This window comes from Leptosomus discolor, chromosome 10 (assembly GCF_034619465.1).
Source record: "Leptosomus discolor isolate bLepDis1 chromosome 10, bLepDis1.hap2, whole genome shotgun sequence".
NCBI lineage: Eukaryota > Metazoa > Chordata > Aves > Leptosomiformes > Leptosomidae > Leptosomus > Leptosomus discolor.
In genome coordinates, this window is record NC_141400.1 from 3,345,503 (window position 1) to 3,360,164 (window position 14,662).

A 14,662-nucleotide genomic window follows, 5' to 3' on the forward strand; every position below is an offset into this window, starting at 1 on the left:
GCAATTAGTGGTCACTTCCAGACAAGAATCAAGCCCCACTTACCAATTAGTCTTCTCACCAATCACCTGCTCAGTAGCTGTAAAGCTCTGGAATTGGAGTTAAGTTGTTTTTAAAGTTGACAACATAAATGAGACTCTGATGTGTACTTGGTAAAGAGAAGTAGCTAAAACACTTAGCAGTAGTTCCTACGAGAACCTTAAAGCCCTGTTATCTTCTGGGTTCAGTATGCAGACTATCCCAACCCATAAAAAAAAGAAACGATAGTACTTTATTAAAATACTAAATTTTATTTTTTTCCACGTACATTTAGTCTCCCCACCATTTCCATTTGTCTGACCACCACCACCACCATGCCTTATCAAAACATTCCATACATACTTAAAATGAAGCTGAGGGTGGAGTCCCATCTTTAAAAACTAAACAGGCATTTTGGACAACACATTCTTGGCAAGGTAATCTGGATGACATTTATCAGACACGGTAGGGAAAGCTCTTTCAGCATTTGTAAAAAGGACAGCCAAATAATGGTTACAGAAATAAGACTGCAAATTTTAATGAACTGTTTAAACTGTTTTCTTTTCTTACAGAGTCTGCCTCCACTGCCAGAGAGCTTGAATGACCTGTAAGTGTACACAAAAAGTTAGAAATTGAAATCCATTTCTCTAATTATTTTCAGTTTACTAGCTCCACTCACTCCACAAAATATTGACATTAAATGACAACAAAAAACTCATTCCTTTCAGAGAAAAATCACGTTGGAAGCCAGACGTTAGGTCCTTCTGCTAGAAGACTTATTCACTGCAAGTGAATTCTTACAATAGTAAGGCTTCAGTGAAGGTAAGCGAGAGGATGGGTGTGGACCAGCTAGGCAAATATTGGCTGAACTCTGCCTACCCTGGCTAATGTCAGACCAACTCCAGTAGCTGAGGCTAACTGCTTTTAAACATTCTTTCAAGAACCTATCAATTTGCCTATCAGACAAGTTTACTCTGAACCACTGAGGGAAGCAGGAAAGCGTAAGGAATTCTGTCACTGGAAGAAAGTCTTGACTCGCAGGAATTTTGATAGGGAAATCTAAGACACATTTCAGCTTAGTATATGTTGAGTAACAACTAATTCAGAAACTTGCTTCCTGATACCACCTTTTGGCTTACCCTCTTACAGGAGTTCAGTTGACTTTGGGAGAAAACGTAGCAAGAAAGCCATAATCTCAATCACAAAACAGTTCCCCCTCCCAGACACCCTCCCCAACAAAAGGCTGAACAGCAGACTGGCCTAGGTGGCCAAATTCAGCAGCAAGGAAAACCACAGCTCATTTCCTTAGCCAATATGGTGCCAAAAGGAAAGTTCTGTGGGTTTAGTAAGCAAGAGATAATTTACCAACCATATAAAAGCTGGAAAAATGTAATAAAATATTAGCTTTCCCATCTTAGCCAACTAAACCCTTAAAACCATTCCCATTTATTTAATTTGAAGTATTGTTTGTGGTTTGTAACCCTTTGAAACAGTCCAAAGCTTGTAAAGATTAAGAAGTGGAAAAGAATCCCTAAGTCAGGTTATAAAAGTTTTTCAAGTTCCAATAAATTCAGTTACCTTCTGGTCCTCCGTCCTGAAGCAATTCTTAACATAGTTGGCAAATTTGGGTTCCAGCTTCGGAAGGGAAGAACCCTGTTTTGAAAAAGGCAAGCTTTAGTGTATGCGGGTCATTTAATGATTCCAACAGATAACTTACGAAGCTTAAACCCTTCGCAATTTAGCGAACCCACCTTTAAGACCCCAAACCAATCTGCTTTTAAACCATTTTAAAAAGTCTGCTTCTCTGCAGTACCCAGGTATTTCTCACAGCAGTGCCTACACACTAAAAGGGCTGCACAAGCACCGTTACTTATGCTCAGAAACCTCACAGCTAGCATTCAGCACCTAAAATAACCTCGTTTGTAGTCAACACCCATATGCTATTCAGAAAAACAAGAGCCAATACCACATTTACGGATTCTTTCTCCAGCACGCCATTTGAGACATTACTCTCCTTCACAGGTAGGTTACTGACTTCAGCTCTCTAAAGCAAAAAGTTAACTGATCTCCCACCTACCCTTTAAGATTCATTGCAATATATTACCTTCTATGAATTTTAAGAGCTGTTCTAGAGATTTGCTTGTATCTCTGAAACTGACTTTGTACATACTCAAATGTATGATCAGTAATAATTCATTCAGGTTTATCTTCGTGTCCTTTCCTATCTCCAGGCAAAATACTACAGCACACTATTTTAAGAGACATTGATTTACTTTCACATGCCCCATGAGTTAACATTTTCCCCGTTTCTCAGGCTCATCACTCACAATGTACCTAGGTGGTTATGACAGCACACTTAGCTGCTCCTCACCACGTTGCAGAAGACGGCAACTTTATATTCAAAGAAACAGAGCTACATCAGGAATACCTGAAACTGCAATACTGCAGCCAAAACACTTGGATTTGGGTAATGTCTTACCTCTGGATTCTGTCAAGTACTGCTGCTCTTCTATTGGCTTGCTTACATCTACTTACTACATAACAGAGCAGTTCCACTCTAATTTAATAGTGATTTTTCTCAAAGTCGCTAACTTGCTGGCTGTCAGCTAGAAGTGCTGTTGTGTATGGCAACACACAAACCTTTTTTTTGCCTTACTAAGGTACGCTGCTCTAGCACCATCTTGGAAAACATTAAATTAAGCTGCCTGCTATTGCTTCTACGTATTTGTGCTTACACAGCATTTCCCAGTGAAAACACTCTTCATCAACAGAAAGCACATTCTGAAGCTACTTGCCAGTTATCTGGTCTGCATGCTTCCCCCTCCATAGGGACATCTGTCTACTGTGAGCAGCTCAGCCACTTCTGCTTACACTGCAGAAACACCACTCATCACGGATTGCTCCTCTGAGTCATGCAAAAAAACCAGCCCTAGATCCAAGAGGTTAGTTTGACCTAGCAGAATGATACCATCCATCACTGTCAGGTTTGCAATTTAGGGATAGGCATTTCCATCCTGATCACAATCTGTCATTGCTCATTCTGCATCCACTCTACATTGAAACATTTGCTCTTATTTTGCATTCCTAGGACAAAATGGCTTCAAAATATTGAGAATGTAAGCAGAAGATAATCCTAATTCTTCACATGACTTGACTGCCACTGTAAGGGGGAAAAACTTTATCACCTCAGCCCAAACAGGAAAAAAACACCCCACCCAGAATTCTTCATAGCACAGACATCAGCCAAAACCAGGTCTCCCCTAAAGAATCTCCTCCAGTCACCAATGAGTATATGATCTGTAAGCACAGCCCTGAGCTAGTGAAGTAAAACCAGACTCATAGTCAAGATGCCAGGTCCTTACTACCACCTCTCAACTGCACCCCTAGCCAGCACACACGTTTCCAGACCTGGCTAAGGGGGAACCAATGGCTAATACCTGCTACACTTTTACCCAACCAGCCTATAACTAAAATGCTACTTTCTTCTTTATCCTTAAATAGCAGCTAAGAAGAATACTCATAGGCATAACCAAAGTGCTAGTCAAAGCTGATAACCAGAAGCTGAGTGACTGCCCTGTGACCTTCAAAGATGAAACATCCCCTGAGAGGAGGAGACTCCATTAACTCCCAGGTCTCCAGAGCTCAGAAAGCAAATGCTTTCGGGTCTTCATTGATTCACTACTGCATATCACAAGCACCTATCTCCCCCTTCTGGAAGTTATAAAGCCTTACAAGTATCTGGATATCCAAGCTGGACACTGCTTTAAGGTGAAGCTATTCCAAGCACACGAAGAACTCTGCTTTACTCCAGCTGGCTAAAATAAAACGTGTACGCTAGTGAAGACACCTTTAGAGTTAAGTCTCACCCAAGGTTTGTTGCTTTGGTTTTTGTTGTGGGTTCTTTTCAAATTTTAACTGAGACAGCTCACTAAGAAATACCAAACTACTAATCACCACTACTGGAGGAATTCAAAAACAAAGTGCTTTTGTTTCTCATGAGTACAGAGCCTTCTTTTTGTCCTAAATGAGTTTCTGTTTCTCTGAGCATCAACACACTCTGATAACAGCACAGCAATCAGTGACACGTAACCATTTCTTAAAAACATCCAATTCTTCTGATCTGTGGAAGTGAAAATAAGGCTGAGAAACCTGAAGTTTCTGAAAACTCACCTTATCTACAGACGCTTGCATTTTTGCTTTAATCTCCTCTAATGACAGAGGGACTTTCGGTGTTTTTGGAGTTAGAGATTTATCCTTCTTGGAATCTGGAGTCTGAAAATCATTCATTTCATTAGGAACTTGCACATACATGAAGCTACTTAGCATACAAGATCAAGTTTTCTAACAACAAGAATGTTAAAACCTACAGTAGAATTTATGAGGAATACAAGAACTAGCTATCACATAGATAACGTCAGATTTCAAGAAGTCACAGAAGTTAGATTTGTGCTTAAAACACATTCCTCAGAGACAAGAACACTGGAGTTACTACAGTTAGCAGAGCTAGCATCTTACGCTCCCGGGCAGGTATCTACACACCTTTCTCCCAACAGTAATTAAACCAAAAATAGCCCAAACATTCAGTGATTTAGTTGACTCCACAACCGCAGCCAGATGAGGTCGTGCTTTAAAAAGGCACCCATCTGCACTGCTTCTCGGATGCTATCCCGCCAGCCCTCCCACACGGATTTCTGTGTCAACCTCCCTGGCACACAGGCACAAGTAGACACAGCAAGGCAAAGCTGCCTAAGGAAGCCTGACAACTGCAAAGCAACAGAAGAAAACTGTTAGCTCTCACATGGATCACTGAAGAGAGAATCCCTCACGAGCAGCAGCCTCCTGTTGCCCTGCAGTGGCAACAGTTGGCATTCAGCCTCGTGTGCAAGCAGCCTCACAAAAAGACTTGCATTTTAAACGGTGGCATCACCAATACTCACAAGGGACAGCACGTCCGATTCCAAATCTTGGCTGGTGCAGCTATATACTGAGCACTGAAGAGTTTCACAGGGGCACGTGAAGCAATGAACAGTACCCCCGGCATGCTTCACATCAAGATTCAGACACCTCACTTCACGGTTAGTACATTACTTGAAGTCACCATTAGGCAAGGAAACCAGCTTCCGCACTAGAACATTTGTTTTACTGATTTGTTTTCACTCACTTTTGATTTAGATGCTGGTGTGGACGGCTTAGAGTCTTTTCCATTTTGCTTTGCTTTCTGCATATTTTTTCCTGAAGCCTCACGGACAGGCTGAAAATAAAGCACTTCAGTTCATTTGCCACAAAAAATATACTGATACATGTTAAGCTCTTAAGACTTAGTGAGAAATACACACTATTTAACCTCAAACAAAAAAAGCATTCTCATTGCCCACGCAACATGATCAGCGTCCATTATTTATGCAAAAGGCATGTATACTACGGGAACTTAAATGAAAACTGTCGGTACAGCATGATGCATAACATCACCAAGATCAAGCTTTTTTTATGATGCCATCCAACTACGTGGGACCTCCATTACATCTTCCTGATATTCCAAGGTCTGTCTCAGTGCTACCTGTTCTTTGCAACACAACCACTACCTCTGGTTTGGCATTTCATACAGAAACATCATCTGGGATGCGCCCAGGCAACGCCACATGTGTATTTAAGAACTGGAATCTTATATTCCTATATAAATCAAGGGACCAATTCATTCAGCCACTCTAGATTTGACTAGGTGGCAGGAAATTTGCTGTTAGGATTGTTTTTACCAGGCCTTATGTGAACTATCACCTACAGAAATTCATCAGGACAGAGCACCATATAGTGAACCAAACCATTAAATGGTTGTTACTGATCAGCAGATATGAACACAGAAATCCAAGCCAAAGCATGCCAAGTTCAAAAAAATTACTACCTCCTACCACTGCAGCTGCCAAGTTGTCTTAGTTTATTTTACCACCAGATGGCACTCGAGGGCTGACAAATTTCACATGCGAACCCCTGGCTGCCCGAGGTCAACCTTTTCCAGGGGGCTCACACATTTAGATGCGATTTTATTGAAAGTTAGGCTGCCAAAAAGACCTTTTTCACAGCGTGCAGGACTAACTGAAATGGCAAAGCACGACCCACATCTGAGCAGCACTTTGCTGACCAACAGCCATCCATGAGTTCATACCAGTCTGACAACAGCACACGTGCACATGCTGTTGAGAGCCCAGCCACACCTCTGCAGTTACTGCCATCCCTCTCATTGCTACCTAGTCCGTTTTAAAGCAGAACACTGCGCAAAGAGGACACCTCAATTAGCTTCTGCATTACAAGAAATGCAGAGTTCAAACCTAAACAGCTGTCCCACTTATGCAAACGCAGCTTCCCCCCCCTTCTGCTTTAGGGGTCTTCATATGAATCCCCAAAGATGACTCAATCAGAACAGTTAAGTAACACCTACTAGTAAGTTAAGAGGTGTTAGCAGTTGCTCCCCCATCTGAATCAATTCTGCTGCAGATACTAAATCCATCTGGTGTTACCACTCGCTTCCTTTCAGGTTCATTAAACAGGCTTTAATCCTTCATGGGTGAAGAGGGACATAATGTGTATGTATATATACATATATGCCACTTACTTTCTTCATTGGTGTTTTTATTTCTTCCTCATCATCCTCTAAGTCATCCTCATCACTAGAATTAGAAAGTTAGTTACTCACTATAACTCAAGATTCATATTCACAGCTTTAACCACATCAGGAATTAGCCTTCCCCCTCCATCCAATGAAATGTTTTATTCATGAAGGAAGCAAGTAATCTTCCCAAGTCTACCTTATACCTTGTCTTAACACATGGCAAGGTGTTTGGCCAAACATTCTACTTACTACTGTTAAAGCAGTCAGAAGCATTCCCTTCTGCTGTAATACTGAAAGCACATATCTTAGGGCTTCCACTACTACTAATAAAGAAATTTGGTATTTATTAAAAGTTAATGAATTACATGAAACCAAGTTTTCTAACCCAGTATTGACATATTTGAATAACACTAATCTAATTACACTGGGTTTTTTGTAGCAAAGAAAAAAGTAGTTTGCTCATTTAACATCCAGTTACATCACACAATTCATATTCTCAAACAGTAAATCCTGTATTGCAAAATACATTATCAAAACAAGAATACATACTCATCTTCCTCCTCCTCATCTTCATCATCGTCCTCATCATCTTCTGACAATTTTGCTTTTTTCTTTAAAAACAGTAAGCATGTTAAGTGTCATTTCTGTCTTAATGAACAGCAACCTTGATCCAAAACAATTTGTGGCATAATTACAAGACTATCTTCCACCAATTTAGCCAAAAAACAATGTTACAGCTGCCAAGTCAAAAGCTACTGACAAATTTACACCATGCTCCGAGCTTACAAAGCTCTCCTAGACTGCAGAGCTCCAGTCAGCATTTAAATTTACAGTACGCTGATGTTTACTTTAGAATTTGCACATACTCAGTTACTGCAGTGGACCAAACTTCCACATAAAAGTAGCCTTCACACTAGCAAAGCCTCCAGGCAAAGCCTTGGAAACTATCTGTGCTTAACTACACTTCGTAATTTAGTGCCTGTCAAGACCCAAGTACAAAATAATCCTTCCCCACTGGTACCAACAGACAATAGATCAAGTAAATCATAGCAAGCCACCTAACTGCTTACTCCTAGAGGCAGCGGTAACACCAAACGAAAAGAAAACTCTGCAGACAAGCTGACAGCAAGCATATATACCTGTGGTGTTTTAGCTCCTCCTCCACTCGCTGGTCTCTTTGTCGAAGTGTTCACAATTTTTGTATCATCTTCCTCATCGTCTGATTCTGGTTCTTCCTCTAATGCTGATAAAACAATGGCAATGTGTAAAACCCCTCTCATTTAACAATAATTAAGGCAAGTTTGCTAGTAAGAAACAAACAGAAGAGTACCACCCACAACTAAACAGGCAAGGTCTGAGGTGCTGAATTGATAGGCAGAACCTTCCTAATAAACAACTGAGATCAGAAACCTTTCCGGTTCACTGTATTCAGGCACTACTACACTGAAATCCAGAACATCTACACGCTGCCAACATTCCTCACAGGAAAGAAGGCATAGAAAGTTAAGGATAAAATTTTCTCCATTTCTAAGGAGAGACATTTAAGGGAACTTCTAGAGAGCAAGATCAGTTTCACAAGATAATTCTACAAAGGAAAAGGCTAGTCCTAGCCTAGTTTTTAGTGCCAACTCAAAACCACTCCATGGGCAGCCTTCTCACTTTCAAATAAGCACAAAGCTCACAGCTTACTGTGCTTTTTCTGACCACAAACACTGTGAACCCAACACCTGTTTTTAAGGAAAGAAATCAGAACTCAAATCACAAGGCTGACAAACACCCCTTATCCACACAGAACAAGAGGGGAAAAAAAAAAGGTATGCAAGCATCTCTCTGAACATCTTTGTTTTAGAGTTGCCTCGTGCCTGAGGACAGCAAGTTCCAGATTCAGAGGGTCAGTATTAGAGAAAGTACTGCTTGAGACACCAGACAGATCACTCAAGTTGTGCTGGTGCTGACAGGTAGCAGGATCACAGATTAGTAACCAGAGCAATACCTACCTACGAGATGTTGACCACTGACGTAAACAGGCCCTGAACCACATTTCAACCTCAAGACCACCGGTGGTGTGATCTCAAAGCCACCTAGTGAAACCTAAGGAAAAAAACCACACATTCTTATTTATTCAAGTATTAAAGGCAAAGTGTGCTTAACAGACCATCCAAATGAAACCAAGGTCACCAACACCTGTATACTCCAAGGCTAACACAGTTACACCATGTTTCCATCTGACAGAATATTCTGGAAGTGTTTAGTCAAATCAGGGCCAATAAGCCCCAACAGGGTTTACTACACTCTTATTGCAATTAAAGCACACTTTTCAAAGCCAGACCAATCCACATTTGTTTCCACTCCTCTCAACAGCAATGCCATTTGAACATTGTCCATCACACCCGCCCCCAGCATTGTGCAGTTCCACTTGTACAACATCAGCAACAGACTCAAATTACATTCCAGATGGCAGCAATGACAAGCAGGGTGCCCTTAAAGGGTAGCAGTCATCTTTAGAACCTCTTGAAGAGCTTGGGATCTGCAGAAAAACTAGATTTTCCTCATCCCAGGCTCAAAGAAAGCAACAGGCTATAGATGCATCTGCTTGCAAATGCAAACATTTGTATCCATAGAAATGACACGCATAATCACCATCACTTCTTTTTAAAAAGGCATCGTTTGAACAAAAGCCTATCATCTCCAGATGACTAGCATAAGTCTACTAGGCACAAAAAAGTCATATTTAGCTTGTACTTGCAACGCAAGCCAAAACCGAGACTTATCTGAACACTGACCACTGCGCAGTTTCAGTAAAATTCCTTCACAAACCTTTCCTAACTAGTCCTTCTCGCCCGAGACCAAATTTAGAGCAGATTTTTCCAAGTTCCTGTACTTACCGTAGGCTGCACTGACATTTTCAGCGATGCCAGTACTACTTTAATAGGGTTGCCTTCGTAGTCCAATGCTTCTGCTTCTACAACGTGTAACTCATCTTTGGCTGCAGCCCCTAAAGTAACCTGTGAAGAAAAGAACAGCGAACATTCTGAGACTTCTCAAATATTCCGAAGTCTTTTAAACTCCAGTCGCCATTTTGCACCTCTTCACACTGAAGTTCATATCTCTCACTGCTAACAATCCAGCTGCACTCCATCCCACGCAAATATCCTCTTTCCCCACAACACCGGCACTTGCAAGGTGCAGCTCAAGGCCTGTGTTTTGATGGAGAGAGAAAAGCAGAACCTTTCGCTGCTGGATTATTGCACTGAAATAGGTCAGGGACAAGTCCAGTCAGCATGGAAGCCAGCTCAGGGGAAGAAGTACAAACACATGCCTAGAGGAAGGGAACCAACAGCTACTGCCACCACAGAATCACAGCTTTTCTCCTTCCTCTTCCCGCCCTGTTTCATCTGCCCATTGTTGCACTTTATCACACTACACACTTTTTGCTTACTTGACATTCAATGAGGAATTAAATCTTAACAAATGCTCAGTTCAGTACTGTCATTTATGCATACGCCTTCTGCACTAATTCACCAAGGACAGAGCTGCTGTCCCTGAGCATTTCAAAACTCAAGTGCTGGATTCCTTACCCCGACTACAAGTCTGGCACTTTCTGAAGATTCAAAAATCCTAGCTGCAGGGAGGCAAATGAGTGACAGACATGGGACCAGCCTGAAATTCCAGTTCTCTGAACCTCTGGCATCTGAGTCAGGATTACATGCAAGTGATGTGAAAACCAAGAATCCCTTGAAGTACTACAATTATTCCCAAGGCTCTGTTTCCTTTCCCAATGCCCATGAAAAGAAAGCTTTCCACCCCCCACAAAAAATGTGGGTGTAAACACTTCAGACAGAGGCATACAGCTGAAGTTTCCATTTTCCAAGAGCTGAGTTTCAGGCAGGGCATAATAATCCAGACTAGGTGTATCAGACTGAATGCTGAGAAATAGAATATAGTATTCACTAACCCTGGCTAGCTTTGCTACTGTAAATTTAAAGAGGTGAAATTGCTGCTCTGATTTCACCTCTCAAATGGGTAAGCAACAACACTGCATCACTCAGGCGGTGCAACTACCCACCAGGACAAGAATTTAAGAGCGTGCCCTCCAGGCCCAGTTACTCCTGTAATTTGCACCACTTCAAGCAACACCACAGCACTTACTATTGATTTGTTCACTGAATGACTGGCAAGTATCCATTCATGTGCTTTAATTTCTTCACTGAAGGAATGCACACCAGCAATAAATAGGTAATGAAGCGGTGACCATCCCTCTATCTTCTCAGTAATCGTTAACAAGACAGGTTTCTACAGAAACCCTCATGCCACTGTACCTCTACAATCATCAGGGCTCCCCTTTCACTTTCATCCTTTTTTCTCCTCGCCTCTTTCTGCACCTTATAGCCACATTTGTATCTTTACTGACACGTGTCAATCTTTACACATCTAGCCTTTTACCAGGTGCACAGATCAGTCAAGTCACCAGGTATTTGCTACCTTCACACTTTATCTTCCATCAACTCCTCCCTCTGCTTGCCAAGGCATTTTCTGTTTGTAGCTATGTCTACGACCTTCCAAGCCTCTTAGACATCTCCAGTTTGTCACTTGTTATTTCAACCCACATTTCTCCTGTGTATCATCTTTTCTCTTTAAAAGACAGGTTACTGAACTACTTTTTTCCCCACAACCCTAAAAATGAAGTACTGCTATGCATCTAATTTGCTTTATCCCCCATGAAGGGCGCACAGCATCAGAAAAGATGCCACAGGTAATTTTCCAATAACAGGATCTTTGGATAAAGCTATACAACTCAAGTATCACTCTAATGTCATCTGCATGTCAAACATTCAGATATAAGAACTACCCACATGAACTTGTCCTATACATACTTTACTGCTATATTCTTCCCTCAAAAGAAATTCTAATTAAGAACAAATTAGTCATTGTCAAGTCCAAGCTGTAATTTTCCTAAAATGCAAGGACTGAAGACACATGATTCACAAAACTCTAATGCCTGAATTAAAGTGCTGAAAGTATCACTGTGAATAAGTTTAGAGAGCATTATTATGCAAGTCTCCTGCAGGAAGCAATTCTGCTGTAGGAATTAGTCCACAATTATAAGAATCTTTTGCTTCCAGGTATCATCAAGGCATCTCTTTGTATTTAAATAAACACAGTAAGAAACCATAAAGTAGAGCGATGCTACAGCTTTTCAATTCCTTGCCTGTGAAGTTGGGGTATCTTATCATTCTGCTAACCAAAAGTAACATGCTCAGTCCAGAACAAAGGCCTTGAAATGTTGTGTCTTGCTTGTGTCTAAGGACACATCTGAGAACTCTCAGGGATGCTGATTTCCAGGAGTATCCTGCTCAGTGAGGAGGCTGTTAGATGAATTGTCTGAATGAAACAGAGCATCTCCCAGTTACATCCTTACTAAAGCGCAACACCAAGGACAATAAAGCAAACATAACACAACTTAGATTTAGTAGTTACAGCTGCTTCAGGAAAAAAGCACTGGAATTATGTCTGGGAAATGTTTTTCAAAATAAAGTTTGCAATAGTCTACTAAAATGTGTCCATATATGATTCTATCCTCCCCTCGTGCTCCTGTAGCATCTGAACTATTGCATTAGAGATGTCAGGAGGGTATATTCTGGCCTTTAATTCCATTTAGTACACATTTATTAACCTACTGTAAATTCATTTTTAAGCTTTTCCAGCCTTGCATTCTTGCTCTGAAAAACACAACTTCACCGGATATTTGAAGCTTTTTTTAATACAGCAAATGTTTCCAGTAAAAAGATTATTATTTAAGATTCAATGTAAAAACACCATCAAAAAACCCCAAGTTTAAAGCAATTAACGTACATGTTAAAAAAATTCACTTCTTGCAACATCACACACCATTTAAAAATAAAAAACCCTTCAACTTAAAAACCAAACGATACTTGCCGTTCTCAAAGACAACTGATGCTCATTTTCTTCATCATCTACTTTGAACTGATATTCTTTATCTGCTTTAAGCTCACAGCCTGCGAAAAAAACATTTAATCATGAACATACTGCTTTGTTTAGACGCAGGTATTTGCTAAACACTGATTATTTTAAATCTTGCTGCTTCCAAGGCTCTGCACTCGCACAGAAAACCAACGGCACTCCAGGCACACAAGCAGAGAAACACGTAGGGTGGGGAAAATCCCCGGCGAGGCCGCGGCCTACTGCCGACCCGCACCTCCCAGCGTGGTCCTTCCAAGCCCATCCGCTGTCAGACCATCCGGCTCCTGCGTCCTCCGCGCTGCCCGGGGTGATGCCATCTCCCGGGACACCCAGTGCCGGCGGCCGCCCCACCCCCTCCCCACCCCCCGGGCCCGGCGGCAAGCAAGGCCCGCCGCGGCCCCGCCGCCCTCCACGTGCTCCACCGCCTCCCGCCGCGCTGCCATGTGCTCCGCGGCCACCCCCTCCCAGCGCGGCCGCGTCCTTCGGAACGGGCGGGGAGACGGGCGGGCGGCGCGGCGAACAAAAGCGCGCCGGGCCGGGCCGCCGCCACGTGCGAGCAGCGCGCCACGTGGGGCGCGCGGCGGTAACGGCTGCGGCCGCCGCGCGCCCCCGACAAGGCCCTCTCCGCCCCCCACCGCACCCCCCCCGAGGCGCGGCGCAAGGCCGGCACCAGGCCGCGGCCCCCCGCCGCCTCGGGCCGCCGCCCGCTCGGCCCCGAGGCCTGAGGGAGGGGAGCGGCGGGAAGGGGCCGGTAGGCGGCGGGAGCGGGCCGGCAGGCGGCGGGAGCGCGGGGCTCGGGGAGCGGCGGGCCGTTACCGAAGAGGAAGGTCTGGGGGCGCAGGGGGCCCATGCTCTCCATGTCCATAGCGCTGTCCTCCATCTTCTCGGCCTGCTCGCGCGGGAAGAGCCGGACAGACTGCGGCGCTGCTGACGGACACGCACTAAAGGAAGCCCCGTGCCCGCCCACTCCCAGATATAGCCCGCCAGCTCTCGCGAGACCCGCGCCCCGGCCACGCCCCCTCGGCCCGCTGTGCCGTCTCTGCGCACGCGCATCCCACACACTCCCAACACCCCCTCCCGCCGCCGCCGCCGCCGCCGCCGCCGCGCGCTCACGCCGGGGGTGGTCGCGAGCGCGGCCCTTCGCGCCCCGCCGCGCGCGGGGGGCTGCGGCCATCACAAAATGGAGGCGGCCGGGGCGGACCCCGCACCCACCGGCGCGGCTGCGGGACCCGCAGGGCCCGGCCCGCCCGCCCGCCCGCGGCTGTTCTCTCAAGCGTGTGGCCGGCGTGGCCTCGGCAGCACGCCTCGCGGGGAAAGGGCGGCGAGCGCCGCCCGGGCAGGTGCCCGCTTGCCGCTGTGGCCTGAGGGGACCGGCCGGGCGGCGGCGTGAAATGGCTGTCCGGGGGTGCGTACGGCTGCTGGGCGGGAAGGGCCCGGCCCCGGAGGGTCCTGTGGTCCAGGGGAGGCGCTCGGTGGCAGGCCGAGTGCCGCCGCTCTCCTCAGGCTGACTGAGGGCACCTCTCCGCCCGGCTGACGGGAAGGTGCTCCCAAGGGGCAGCCGCCCTGCTTGGCGGTGGGCCGGACCGTCTGCCCGGGCAGCTGTGGCGGCAGCGGGGTGCCCTGGGCAGCCTCCCTCGGGCTGCTCGGCGCCCAGCGCGGCTCAGGTCTCCGAGGCTCCATCGCTGCCTTGAGGCCTCGCTGGGGTGGCGGAGAACCAGAAGGCCTGATGCTATGGGCAAAGGAACAAACCCTGCTGAGAAGCGGGGGTGCGTAAGCGGAGCCTTACAGCTGCCGGACCTGAGCCACAGAGGTTGAGCAAGGCGGGGAGCTGCATCTGCCAGTGCTCCTCCATGTAGAGGAAGGCCCTGCTGCAGTGAAATGACAGCTCCTGTCAGCTTTGATTAAAAAAAAAAAAAAAAAAGCAAAAAAAAAAAAAAGCAGCCTCTTTTCCTGTCTACATACCTATTAAGATGAGCTGTCATCCCGAGTTACTGCTCCCTGTGCCACTGGGCTCTGAGGACTGGGGAGCAACAGCTGGTACGTGATGGGAACGAACTACT

The 14,662-nt window shown here is 45.0% G+C and overlaps 1 protein-coding gene across 4 annotated transcripts; it reads right to left on the reverse strand.

Annotated features, from left to right (window-relative positions):
* Positions 1 to 265: 265 nt before the first annotated feature.
* NPM1 (nucleophosmin 1) lies at positions 266 to 13,542 on the reverse strand. 4 transcript variants are annotated; one of them, XM_086470744.1, is made up of 11 exons: positions 13,419 to 13,542; positions 12,558 to 12,637; positions 9,506 to 9,625; positions 8,618 to 8,711; positions 7,760 to 7,863; positions 7,170 to 7,231; positions 6,624 to 6,678; positions 5,178 to 5,267; positions 4,187 to 4,288; positions 1,595 to 1,669; positions 266 to 621 (listed from the first exon to the last, which is right to left on the reverse strand). In XM_086470744.1, the coding sequence occupies exons 1-11, from the start codon at positions 13,480 to 13,482 to the stop codon at positions 583 to 585; spliced, it is 885 nt and encodes a 294-aa protein (XP_086326870.1). In that variant the 5' UTR covers positions 13,483 to 13,542; the 3' UTR covers positions 266 to 582. The 4 variants fall into 4 exon arrangements, with proteins under 4 accessions (XP_086326870.1, XP_086326871.1, XP_086326872.1 ...); XM_086470745.1 differs by having other exon boundaries at positions 4,187 to 4,270; positions 5,160 to 5,267; XM_086470746.1 differs by lacking the exon at positions 5,178 to 5,267.
* Between the last annotated feature and the right edge of the window lie 1,120 nt (positions 13,543 to 14,662).

Excerpts from the sequence above, each read along its gene's own strand:
- NPM1 (XM_086470744.1), bottom strand. The coding sequence starts at position 13,482 with ATGGAGGACAGCGCTATGGACATGGAGAGCATGGGCCCCCTGCGCCCC. Across the intron at positions 4,289-5,177 it reads CACCAGCATCTAAATCAAAA|ACTCCAGATTCCAAGAAGGA; the intron begins GTGAGTGAAAAC and ends AATGATTTTCAG. Across the intron at positions 1,670-4,186 it reads TGCAAGCGTCTGTAGATAAG|GGTTCTTCCCTTCCGAAGCT; the intron begins GTGAGTTTTCAG and ends TTTTCAAAACAG.